Genomic DNA, 13594 nt, shown 5'->3' on the forward strand with positions numbered 1-13594 from the left:
AGGGTGGATGTTGGTGTTTCAGCTGTAGCTAAGAGAGGAAGCATGTGCATGTGGGCAAGTCCAGGTGTGTGCATGGAAGTGTGCCTTGAGGGACAGGGTGCTAGAGTGTGTAGAAGGGTGGAGCTTAAGTTCAGGAGGGGGTGCTGGCACTGTTCCAGGAAGCAATGTGCATGTGCAGTTGCCCTGAATACCTCAGTGGCCTACAGGCCTGTCCTACCATCTTCCTGGTATTCAGACCTGTCTGGGCTCCAGGAATTGTTTGCCTGGACTCCACTGATAGGCTCGCAGAACAGGGGCTTCAATGTTGAGAATGCTGTCCCAAGGATCCCTATGTTGCCACAGTGGTGGATGTGAGTGGGAGGGTTCCTATGTGTGGCTAGCATAGAGGGATCCTGGATCTGGGGCTCTGCAGACACTCACTTGAAGGTACCCTCACTTATTTGCAGGCCTAATCAGAAATAACAAGGGTTCACCCTGTTCTCTCCTCTCAGATTTGGGCCCACAATGGCAAATGAGAGTGTAGGAGATCTGTCAGCTCAGTGGTGCCCACCCTTTGCCTGCCAGGCAGGGAGACTTGTAATTGTGGCATCAGCCTCTGCCATCTCAGTCACTGAGCATGGAGGCTCCTGCTTGGGCTAGCTGCAGCCACAAACCTGGAAAGCCAGTACAGCTGACTGCCACAGCCACCAATCTGGGAGCCCCATACTGCCACCTCCTGCTGTCTCAGTCACTGAGCATGGAGGCCTGTGCTTGGGGCAACCACTGCTGCCTCAGCCAAGCAGGGAGGCCCATGCTTGGGGCAAGAGGAAGTATAGGAGGGGTTGAATATTCGTTACTCTCAGTCCCTGGAGATGGCCAAGGGTGACCTGAATTCAAACTGTCCCAACTCATGGGTTGTCTCCCCAGGAAACCTCAATGTCAATGTTCTGGCCTCAGCTGCCCCTCTACTCACCAATTTTGGAGTTTCACACCCTGTGCTCCTCAGATATGATGCATGCTGGTCGCAGCCATTTTGGACTCCCCCAGAATGTTCACGTTTTTATTCAGTTAAATATAAGATTGCTTCAGGGTTTTGTTGTTGTTGTTTTGTTTTGTTTTATTTTGTTTGTCTGTTTTTTGGGGGTTTTTGTTTTTTTGTTTTTGTAGTGCTATGAACTTGCTTCTTAAAACTGCTTTCATTATGTTCTATAAGTTCAGGTATGCAGCATTTTCACTTTCTTTCTTTCTTTCTTTCTTTCTTTCTTTCTTCTTTATTAGTTTTTATTCACTTTACATCCTTATTGTAGCCCCATCACTCTTCCCCTCCCAGTCCTACCTTTCCTTCTCCTTCCCTTTTCTAAGAAAAAGGGTAGGTCCATTTTTTGTCAAGCCCAGCTCATCAAGTTTCATCAGTACTGAGCTTGTCCTCTTCCCCTGTGACCTGGCAAGTTAGTCTTGCCAGGGGGAAGTGATAAAAAAACCTAGCAAGTGAGTCTGTGTCTGATGCAGTCCCCACTTCTCTTACTAGAGGACCCACATGTGGCCTTAGCTGCCAATCTGCTACATCTGTATAGGGACCTACATCCAGTTCATACATGGTCTTTGGCTGGTGCTTCAGTCTCAATAAAACCCTCTGGGTCCTGGTTAGTTGTCTCTGTTCTTCTTGTGGAGTTCCTGTCACCTCCAGGTCCTGTTCTCTTTCCTTCCACTTTTCCACAAGATTCCCTATGTATCACCCAATGTTTGTCTGTGAGTCTTGACATCTATTTTGAGGCACTGTTGTTTAGTGCCTCTCAGAGGACAACTCTGTCAAGCTCCTATCTGCATGTTTAGCAGAGCATTGTTCATAGTGTCAGTGGTTGGCACTCTCCTATGGTGTAAAGGGAAAATAACATCCTGCACAGACACCCCAGGCTTATGTCTACAAGGAAGAGAAAACAACAGTGCTACTACAAACCAGACAGAAATAAAAGATTTACTTCCTTCTCTAGAAAAACTAGAACTGCCAGAACTAGAACTGCATCTCCCTTGGGTCTGCTGGGGACTTGACAGCTGCCATTGTCCAAATACACCACTTGGATGGAGACTTCCCAGACAAGCTTAATCAGGTGATAGAATCTACAGCTGGCAACCTTGAATCCCTCCAGTGACAAATAACCTCTCTGGCTGGGATCATGCTCTATAATAGGAGTACACTAGACCTAATAACTGCTAAACACGGAGGAACTCGCATAGCATTGGGGAATGTGTCCATAAATTAAGTGCTGTTTGAGACCAATGTTAATACCCTCAAAAACACTCTCAAGGCTCACTCCCAAAATTTCAACCCATTGAGCAGTTAAGTTGGTTCCTTGTTTTTCTGCCCCCATTCCTTATCAGCCCTCGGATTATGCTGTTTTATTTTGATGCTGGCACCCTGACTCTTCCAATTTTTAAATGGCAGATAAGCAGCATTGCAAAAATCACTCCCAGTTAGGTTCTGGTTCAGCACCAAACTATTCACAATATAGAAGGTGATAACTATGATGACAACTCTCCTTTAGAAAAAAAACAAGAAGTTGTGGGACACATAGACTGTGCAAGCAGGGAAACCAGCATGGAGCTAGAGCAAGGTTGAAAGGTGTCCAAATCCAGAAAATGTTAATCTTGAGACCTCCAGGAGTAAGGCCGCTTCCTCCCTGTTCTCTGCCTGCATGCCCGGGCCCACAGAGCTCTGAGACCCCAACCTCGTAATTCTTGATGTTGTCAGGTAGCATACCACTTAAAATTCCTCCCCGTGCAAACAAAGCACCCACAGAATCTCAGTCCCAGCCAGTAATGTGCCCTCGCCCCAAAACCCCCTTCCCAGTTCCCAAGGTTCATATGGCCCTGCTTACTCTAAATAAAGTGTACAAGCTGTTTCACTGAATATTGACTAAGAGGGCTTTTTCACCGAATGTCATCGAAGAGGGCTGTAACACTAAAGTTCTAATGAATGGCCTTCTCCCCAAAGGCACTCCCAGAGGACAGGAATCCTGCAGACTCAGCAGTTCCAGTTCTGTTTCTTCCTTCCAATCCTGGTGTGCAGTGGTGCCTGGGTACCCTTAACCCCTAGGGAAGAAGTAGAGCATGGGACCACACATATAGATGACTCAATGTACATTATGCTATATTATTGAAGATAAATGTAAAAAAAGTACTACATCATCTCATTTAGAACTAAAATGTATTTCAATGAGTCCGTATCTATTTACTAAGAATATGTGGTTATATACACACACACTTAAATATATAATAAGATAATATTGTAGTGCTTAACAAGTCTTTATTTTAAACAGACAGAAGGCAAAAAAAAACCCCATAAAGATATTAAGTAGCAAAAATATGGAGTAACAGTAATTGTTATAGTTATTTTTCTGTTGTCATGATGTCAACTCATATAGGAAAGTATTTATTTTGAGACCTCATAGTTTCCGAGGGTTAGAATTTATGGCCATCATGATAAGAAGCCTGACAACAGGCAGGCAGGTTGGCATGCCACTAGAGCAGCATCTGAGAGTTTACATGTAATCCTCAAGCATGAGGCACACAAAGAGCTAACTAGGAAGAGCACTGGATTTAAAACCTCAAAGACCACCTCAAGTGAGATTCATGCTCCAAGAAGGGCACACATTTAAGTTCTTCCCAAACAGTTCCACCAACTTGGAGCCAAGCATTCAAAAGATGAGACTGAAGGGAACATTTCTCATTTAAACTACAACTTTCCAGTCCTGGGACCCCATAAGTTTATAGATATATCACAATGAAAAATGCATTAAGCCCAAATTGAGAAGTCCTCATAGTCTTTCACAGTACCAACAACATTTAAAAGTTCAAAGTCTCTTCTGAGACTCAAGACAATCTCTTAATTGAAACCCCTTGTCAAATCAAAAAGCTAAGTACATATTTTCAACTCACAAAGTCACAGAGTGTATATTACCATTCTAAAAGGGAGACATTGAGTCATAGTAACGAAATACTGGGCCAAACCAAAATCAAAATTCAGCAGGGCAAATTCCAAATCTGGCAGCTCCATGTCTTGGTGTCGAAAGGTGAATGTCTCTGCACTTTCAGCTTTGTTGCTGCAACACGCGTATCTCTATTGGGTTGGTTTTATCCCTTTTATGCAGTTTTCCTTGGCAGGTACCCCACAGTTCTGGCATTTCCAACATTTTGGGGCCTCCAGAGAAATCTAATCTTCATTTTCATAGCTTCACACATTCAGCTCTACAAGCTTCTATGCAGGACTCTTCTGCCACGTGCCTGACTTCAGTGGCATTCCTTAACCTCAGAGGAAGACTTCAAAACCACTTTGCTCCTGCATCCTTCTTGACTCAAAGGCCAGAACCACATGACTGATGCTGCTAAGTTCTGCTATCTGCTCAGTACAGAACCTGGCCTCTTCCTTGAATTAAATTAAGCTCTGACTTACTGCTTTCATTTGTCGAGTAAATTTTCATTTGTTTAAAGAGAGTCTTTATGCATTCCTTTTTACAAATTGGAAGTTTAGCTGGGTAAGATCTTACTTTGAAGATGCATACCCTTTATTCCATTTCACATCCTCTTTTTGAGCACAAGACTTACCTCCAAAATTAAATTTCCTGTTCATCTTTTTCTCTTAAATTGTACATTTTGAATTTCTTTTTGCCCTGCTTACTGTTTTTTGTTGTAAACCTAATATTTTTTTTGCCAATAAAATTGTCAGAAACTTTTCAGTTAACCTCAGGCATATTCTTAGGACCAAGGCAAAACACAGCTACACTCTGCAAAATACCAGTCTCTAGGCCAGTTGCTATGATCATTCTCCTCTGAAACCTTTTGAGCTGGGTGTCCACAGGCTACAGTGCTCTCGGCATTACTGTCACCCAAGTCCCTACTACAATGGCCTGTTAAGCCCAACTTACAATATTCAACTGCTTCCCTAGACCAAATTCTTGTAGTCTTCCACATTCCCCAGAAAAGCAGCATGGTCAGGCCTGTTACAGCAACAGTGCCCCCACTGGTACCAGCTTCTGTTTCAGTTACATTTCTATTGCTGTGATGAGAAACCATGAGGAAGTCAATGTATAAAAGAAAGTATTCAATTGGGAAGATCACAGTTGCAGAGAGTTAGAGAGCATGAGCACCATACAGGAACTGTGGCAGCAGGCAGGCAGGCAGGGTGCTGGAGCAGTAGTTGAGAGATTATGTCTATTTCATAGTCATGGGTATGGATGGGACACTGGGAATGGCCTTGGCATTTGAAAGTTCAAAGACAATCCCTAGTGCCACACCTCCTCAAGGCCACAAGACCTCACCTCCTAACCCTGCTCAAACAATTTCACCAATTATGGGTAGGCATTCAAATATATGAGCCTACTCATTCAACTCACAAGAGTAATATACAGTGTGAGATCTCTTTGTATTAGCAGTACATTGCACACAGGAGTTTTTGCCACAAGCAGAACAATGAAGGATTTATAGGTTAGTTTGTTCAACTATAACAAACATTTATCAAATGTGCATCAAGCATTATGTTACACGCTTTCAATTTTCACTCTAAAATTTAGTTTCAAACAAAAATATGGACAGCATATTTACCTCTGAAGTAACATGTTTGACTAGAGAGGAAATGCAAATTAAAAGATGTAAGAGAGTGTTTGTGCCTTGATTTGGTTCTAAGTCATGTAGCCACATTACTTGAGAAAATAAATTTTTTATTTGTTTCCTTTAATCTGTTCATATTGTGCTCTTTTAATTGTACTGCAATTGAAATTATACACTACAGCTTTAAAGTTGAAACACTATTTTATAAAAATGTTACTAAAATATGCATAATTCAAGTAAATTCTTTGAGATTCTGGGCATGGTGTGCATTGGAAACAAGTTTGAGTTCAAGGAGCCTTGTCTAGAGGATCTCATTCTAAACTTATCATAAGGGTTTGACAGTTAAGAGATAGGAATCATGACAGAGACTAGAGAAAAAAAGAAGCCTTGAGTATAAAATTCTAAACAAGGAATTCTGGAAGGACCCACAGAGATCAGTCCGCCTCCACCTTCAGGTGCCTATGCATGTTGATTTTTCTTATTACAAAACCTGACCACCCCTTTTAACGCGAAAATGGAAGACACAGTGAAGTTCAAGTTGAGAACTATACCAGGCAAACAGAGATTTAACAGACTTCTCTTCAGAATGTTTCTTTTCTTACAAAGCAATTTATATAAGAAAGACTATTGCTCCATAAATTCTTTAAAACCTACAGAAATTAATAAGGGCTGGGATTATAAAATGTATTTATTTAAACCTTCAAATATTGAGAAAAAGGTTGTTTTTAAAAATAATTGGTTTTTTTTGCAAAATATAACATGGATTTATTTAACCACTATCAAATGACCAAAAAATGCATCTCTTCCCTGAACTTCCTTGAGCCCTCCACTGAAGGAGGGATTTGTCAATGGTGTTCAACATCTCTCCTGGACCCCAGAGAGTTTACAAGGAGTCCCATCAAAAGTAAATGGTGAAGCCCGGAGCAAAACAGCCCCCAGAAATGCTACAATCAATGTAACAGGTCCGCTATCAATCAACCTCTGCAAGAATAATTATTTTCCAAATTGAATAAATGCTGGGTCATCAACTAAACAGGATTATGAAAATGCCACAAACTGATAAGGACAAAGCTGTTTCTCAAAGCTATTTCTGCTTGATCAAAGCAGCCCTCAGTCCCTGCCAGACCATTGTCATTTCTCTAGATCTTCCTGAAGGACCCCTCTCTCCACCTTCTTCCTCCTCAGGAGTGTCCTGCATGGCCCTCTGCAGAAGCAGCTTGAGGGACTTGCGCTGGTGCATGCGGTACCTAATAGAGCCAATGAGGAAGTAAATGATGGGGTTGGCACAGCTGTTAACACAGGACAGAAATATTGTCACTGCAAAAAACTTACAAGTCTCACCATTATCACAAGTGTCAAGCCATGTTAAAAGGAACCAGTAGATTCCATAGGGCAGCCCAAATAGTAGGAAGACCAGCACTGTGGACACAATGACCACATATAGCCTAGTCACAGGAATCCTGTGTGAGCCCCAAAATACAGTAACCACTAAGGTCAGACTAGACCCCAAGAAAACCACAAATAAAGCAATTAACCATGCAGTAGCAATGAAATCAAGTATATGACACCAACCAGCGCTAACAATATTAAATAGGAGTCCACATTCCTTTCCTTCTAGGAGGCTCAACAGCAGAGACAACACCCAAAGCAGGGTACAGATGACAGCTGATGTGTGTCTTGGACGTTGGCAGCGATACCAGATAGGCCACAGGACAGATAGGCAACGTTCAATGCTAATGACGCTGAGAATACTCAGGCTACAAAGATAAGCAAAGTTTAACCCTACAAGAAAAACATAAGTGTTGTGGCTGGGGTAGAATATTTCCAAAATAAACTGAAGACAACATACAGTCTGAAAACACATGAAGAGAAAGTCAGCAGCAGCCAGGTTGAGGATGTAGACAGAAAAGACATTCTTGCGCACGTGGAAACCCAGGAGCCATAGCACTACGGCATTTCCAACCAGCCCAAATAGGGAACAGACGAGGGAAAGAAAAATCATGGTACAATATGTGATCTCAGAAAATGAAATTCCAGTGTGGTTGCTTCCATTCACTGCTATGATGTTAGTCCTCCAGTCTGAGACATTTGAATCCACCCTTAGGAGCTCTCCACTAGTGTCCCTGGAAAGAAAAATAAGACATGAATGAGCACTAGCCAAACTGTCTTATTCTTGCTATGTGTGAATGACTGACCTGGTTCATAGGAGAAGCAGTGGGATTATAGAGACAGAGTAAAATTTTAAAAACATTATCTATGAAGTCTTAATTTAAACCCAGTTTGTATTTATTTGGGCTACCTAAAACCCATGTCCTGTGCTGATATGAAAGTACTTGATGGCCACAGTATAGACACTCAATGTCTCCGACTGTATCAGAAAGAAAAAAGCTCTAAACCCAACTTTAATTCTGTCCTAACATCACTTCTTCTCCGATACAGGAACTTGGAAGGCAGAAGCATGACCAACAGTGGCTCTCGGTCCTCACAGGGGCAGGATGCTAACAAATGGAAAACTAAAAAAATCATGAATGGCATTCATGAAGGGAATGTCAAGTCATATCTAAGATATCCTGTATATCAGAAGTTTACATTGATTCATAATAGTAGCAAAATTACATTCATGACAAAGCAATGAAAATAATTTTATGCTAGTGTGTCACAACATGAGGAACCATGTTAAAGTGTCACAGCATTAGGCAGGTTGGGGACCACTAAGATTGAAGAATAGACATAGGATTATGAGATGAATTGAATTTCTAACACTCTTCAGGAGTTAAAAAGTTACTTTTTGGAAACAGAAAGAAAAAAAAAGAAGAGGCAACAGTGCTAAAGGTTATTGTGACACAGAAACACCTTCAGGGCTTAAAGACAGAGACGGTCTCTAACAAGAGGGTAATGACAGTCTGAGCTACATAGTGAGTTCTAGAAAAGCCTGGGCTATGAGTGAAAACAAGCAGCCAGAACAAGGAGTAAAATATGAGAAGTCTGAGAGACTCAATTTAGAGAGTAAAACTGAGTCGTTTGTGCAAAGGACTGGTGGTCTGCTATGTAGACTAAGGCACAGACAACTAATTCCATGAAATAAAACATGGATTTTCCTTGATCTACAGGAGGATATGGACATCCCAGCAGAAGGGATGTTCCAAATGTACATGACAAGAAAAGAACCCATACACATAAAACTTTAGTGACAAGTGTCAGGTGTAGATGACATATAAATAATGCTAAAGGAGGCAGCGGCATGTGCCACTTTACTTGCAAAATAAAACCTGTAAGAAAAACAACAGATTGCTATGCAAACATATAAAGCTGGGAGACATGGAAAATATGTTCCACCTCCTAAGAACAAACAGCTGCCAGTCAAGCGGCACGCCCTTCCTGGTATGAAGCATTAAGCACTTTTTCTCTTTGTTGTTATATCACAAGCAAAACCAAAAGTGATGAATATGGGAAAGGGTCTAGGATGAATGGAGGAGGAAGTTGAAAGGGATGAGATGTTGGTAAGAGAGGGGAGAATAATCAGAGTATATTGTATAAGAAATCAAATTATCAAATAAGAGAATTAATCAATAAATCAATTAATCAATAAAAGTGGTTGTGTGCCTGGGGCAGTGCAAGCACGCCTACATCCACAGTAACACCCAGCCCCTTGTTCAGATGACTGCTGCTTCACTACTGGCACAAAGCTCCACGCTCCACGTACTTTTCTTGGCTGGAGTTGGTTTTAACATGCTGTGTAACTTTCCCTAAATATGTACATTACTGACAAATTATACTTAACTATGCTCTTCTAGGTCAGTCATCTTTCACCATCTGTTTCCTTCTGAGAAAGAAATACAATGGAATGGAAACCTTCCACCATAGGAGACACAGGTGACTCTGTTATCGGCAGAGTTGTGCTTTTATAGAGGCTACTTGTACCCATATGCTTGCCAAGTCAAGAAAAGGGGCAGAATTCTCACACTAGCAGAACATTTGGATAGTTGAGCTGAAAGCAGAATGGAGAGAAATTACAAGAAGTGGCCAGTGCCTTGATTAATATGCATCTAATCTTCCATAGTTAGGTCTGCCTTCCCACACAGCTAAGGAATGACTTTTGCTTCTCCTGTTTCTTCCAGATTATGCAAGACTTCTTGGAATTTCTACCTCCAGGTGTAGTTATATGGCCACAGACTAAGAAAAAGAGATAACAACTCTGGGAAAAGGGTCTCAAAAGCATCTTACCTTTCCTCCATTTTTCTTGTGGGAGACTGGTCTGTGGCAAAGTGAAGACTCCTCTGAATCCGCTGTCCATATGAAACACATCTGTAGTGTGAAGACTGATTTGTCACTGGTGAAGGCTCATCAGAATGGCATAAAGACCTGCGGTTTCCTGTACTTGGATCTGCTGGCATGAGTGTCACCGCTTTGAGTCATGCTCTTCACAAGACTATCCTTGACAGCCGGCATGTTTTTTTCTCTCTCACCCTCTGGCTATGATAACTACTCTGCCTTTCCTTCTCTGTTAGTTGCAGTTGAAACAAGATCCTACTTATTAAGCTAGTCTGGGTAACCATCTTTCCTCAGAGACTCCCAAGTACTGGGATTGCAGGCAAGCCACAAACCAGCATCAGTGTAATGGGAATTTGAACCCAGATCTTCACAATTGCAGGATAAATGCTTTAACTACTGAGCCATCTCTCAGGACTACTGAGGGACATTTTATAAAGGAGAAATCCCACTTGACCTTCCCAATATTTTTTAATATAAATGACTTTTTTCTTTTCTTTTATTTTTTCTTTTTCCTTTCTCTCTCTCTCTCTCTCTCTCTCTCTCTCTCTCTCTCTCTCTCTCTCTCTCTCTCTTTCTATTTATTCACTTTGTATCCCAGCAGTAACATCCTCTTTTATCACCTCCCAATTATACTCTCCCTCTCTCTTCTCCTCCCATGCCCCTCCCCCAGTCCACTGATAGGGGAGGTCCTCCTCCCCTTCCATCTGACCCTAGCCTATCAGGTCTCATCAGGACTGGCTGCATTGTCTTCCTCTGTAGCCTGGTGTGTGTGTGGGGGGGTGATTAAAGAGCCAGCCACTGAGTTCATGTCAGAGACAGCCCCTGTTTTTTAAGTGATGGGATTATTCACTGGGTTTACTGGTTTGTATGCTGGGTTTATTGGTTGGTTATTTTTTTTCTTCATATCCAGAAAACAGAGTATTAATTACAGTAAGGTATGGTTGTCTCTGGCTTACCCACTTCATAGGGCAGAGGGGTTAGCTTCTCATTCTACAATTCAATTCATACTAAATGACAACTTGTAAATTCAAGTACTGCATTTACTATGCTGAAATATTTTAAATTACTTCTATTCTTGTTGACATTTTAGTAGATTTGTTTCCTAAGTACAGCTGGTATTTGATCTTTGCACTGACAGAACTATTTGAACTTTGGAATGCCTTTGGGTGTGGTATTACATTGTCCTAATTTTTGTTAAGGAGATATAAAAGAAAATATGAATATATATTATATATGATATAAACTGTGGGATTGAACTACCTATCACAGCCTGGTAGGCTCAAAGAAGCTAAAAATTATTAAAAATTGATACACTGATTTTTCTTCTTCCAGAATCAGATAGCTGCCAATAGTTCAGCAGCAAGTGGCAGGACTGTGTGAATCCCTTGGGCCCAAACTGTATAGGTCTAGTGTCAATAGACAGAATTGCTCTGAGTTTATATTTATGCCACCATGCTTATAGGATGGTATTTCACAGCCCTTCTCCCTATATTAAGCTCTTACATCAATTTAGCCTCTTCTTTGGTAACATTTCCTGAGCTCTTACATCAACTTAGCCTCTTCTTTGGTAACGTTTCCTGAGCTCTTACATCAATTTAGCCTCTTGTTTGGTAACATTTCCTGAGCTGCCAGGAAGTGGTACAAGAGCCTTGTTTTTGACTGAGCCCTCTACTGTTCTTTATTATGATCAAGTGCAGCCAGGGGTCGCTGAATTCCCCTCCATTCACTTCATAGTCTGGGACTGTGTCTGGGACTAGCCTTTGTCTCAGTTCATAACCATCAATATTTGAAGGTGTTTTGATATTATGTCAAAAGAGAAAAGAAACAGTGTTATGTTTTTTACCTACAGCCTAAGAGCTCCTCAGTTGTGGATTCTTGACCTGATTATCAGGACTGTAGAAGGTCCTCAAATCTAACCAGGGAGCAGTTGGTTAATCACATAACAGCTATGTCACCATTGCACCATCAGGCACGTCTTGCCTGAAAGTTTGGTATATATTTCATAGAATTCATTGCTGTCTAAGAAAATCACCCCTCATGATTCTGCCACTACAAAGGTCTCATTATGTGTGAATAAGTTCCTTGTGCTTGCAGATATGGCTAATGTTCATCCAGAACATGTCTCCTAAGCCAGGAGATGCATTAGATAGTGCTACAGAGAGTCCAAGGCCATATTTTATAAATAATTTCAGCAATGAACTGTATTCCTGAGTAGCTTAAAGCAAATGGGGAAAGCAATGTCCTGATCTATGAAGGTGAGGCAGGGCAATGTCAGGGACAATTATTAAGTGATTTTCCCACAAAGTCTGGTTATAAGCCAGCCCATTACTTTCCCCAGAGGAACAGAATTGAGTTTTTTTTTTTTTTTCAATGCAGTTTATTCAGGAACCTTGAACAATCATCTGACAATTGGGAAAGCCAGGCCACTGCTTAAATAGCCTCTGGGTAGCCAACCCCAGCGTGCCACGTGGGCAATGCAGATAGGTACACATACATGGAAGCAAGCCAGATCCTCAGCCTTAGCCAAATGTGGAATTGTTCGTGACAGACAGCACTCACCATCGGGAAGGTGGAAGGCAGAAACCAGCTCCATCTTTAAGGCATAGCATTCCGCAGCTCTCTACAGTTCCCCCTTTTTGTTTTAGATGCATCAGGCAAGAATAGAGGTCTGATCTCTGATATTAGAAATAAATTGGGACTTTGTACTGATGTTCATTTAGGTGTCATCCACCCAAAGAGCATCAGACCGGTCTGATACCTTTTTCTCAGAGGCGGGACCTGGGGCATCAACCCGCATGCAATCAGACATGCTCTTCTCTGGGTCCAAAGTGGCTGACCCTGAGTGCAGTGCTTAGCCTCGCATCCTGAGCATAACATTTTAGCTTTTTATGGTAGCCAAGCATGCTTGGGGAAACTGTCCTGCTTCAATGGCTGTAAAGGCCTGAATGGTCATGGCTGCATTACACTGTTGTGAGACTCTAATCTTGCATATATACCACAGGCAAACCAAGGAGACCAACACCAGAAGGCCTGCTAACGCTCCCATGCCCGCCCATTCCTTCAGATGATTCATGGCTGCAGCAATCCATGATGATAATCCTGTGGCTAGTCCTGCGTCCACTCTGGTAGAATTTACTGTGACAATGGCCACTCTCAGCTGCTCCATCGTAGTATCGAATTCTCCAGTTCAATTACCTAAAATATAGCTCGACAATTGTTTAGACAGATTTGCAGCACAGGAAAAATTCTCATGTTATATGCTAGTGACTCAAAGTCCAGCATAATTTCATTTACAGCCAAGTTGAGCGATTTGCCATAGGGTATCAATTTGCTCCTGCACGAGGTCAATCCTCTGATTGAATACCATCAAGCTTCCTTTTAGTTGAGCATTAATTCCTTTATGTACAACTAAGGCATGAGCTACATTGGCTAAATGATTATTCAGGGTCTGAGCAGTCTGCCCAGTATGACTCATGGCTAATGCCCCGGTGGTAGCTCCAACAACCACCAATGAGATGGCAGTAACAATGGTGGCTGTAGTTCCAAGATCCCTTTTCTGTCTGAAGAGAGTCATAGCGTGAGGGGCATCAACGGGCACAGGCACCCAGCGAGGCATGCGAGTAACCAGGGCATATCTAAATTTACTAGCATTCCAGCATTCGGCAAAAAAGCAAGTATCATTACCACAATTACTTGGCTCTGTCTGGCTAATAATGAATAAAAATGGGGGATATAAACA

General features: G+C 41.9%; 1 protein-coding gene across 1 annotated transcript; it reads right to left on the bottom strand.

Annotated features, from left to right (window-relative positions):
• Window positions 1-6667: 6667 nt before the first annotated feature.
• LOC110540518 (mas-related G-protein coupled receptor member X2) lies at window positions 6668-10304 on the bottom strand. Its single transcript, XM_021627279.2, has 2 exons — window positions 9808-10304; window positions 6668-7706 (listed from the first exon to the last, which is right to left on the bottom strand). Exons 1-2 carry the CDS (start codon window positions 9975-9977, stop codon window positions 6668-6670), a joined length of 1209 nt encoding a protein of 402 aa, XP_021482954.2. The 5' UTR covers window positions 9978-10304.
• Between the last annotated feature and the right edge of the window lie 3290 nt (window positions 10305-13594).

Source organism: Meriones unguiculatus, chromosome 14 (genome assembly GCF_030254825.1).
Source record: "Meriones unguiculatus strain TT.TT164.6M chromosome 14, Bangor_MerUng_6.1, whole genome shotgun sequence".
NCBI lineage: Eukaryota > Metazoa > Chordata > Mammalia > Rodentia > Muridae > Meriones > Meriones unguiculatus.

Bases quoted from the DNA above. Each gene is read 5' to 3' on its own strand.
- LOC110540518 (XM_021627279.2), bottom strand. From the start codon at position 9,977: ATGCCAGCAGATCCAAGTACAGGAAACCGCAGGTCTTTATGCCATTCT. The intron at 7,707-9,807 runs GTAAGATGCTTT...TTTTCTTTCCAG, and splicing joins ACAAGAAAAATGGAGGAAAG to GGACACTAGTGGAGAGCTCC.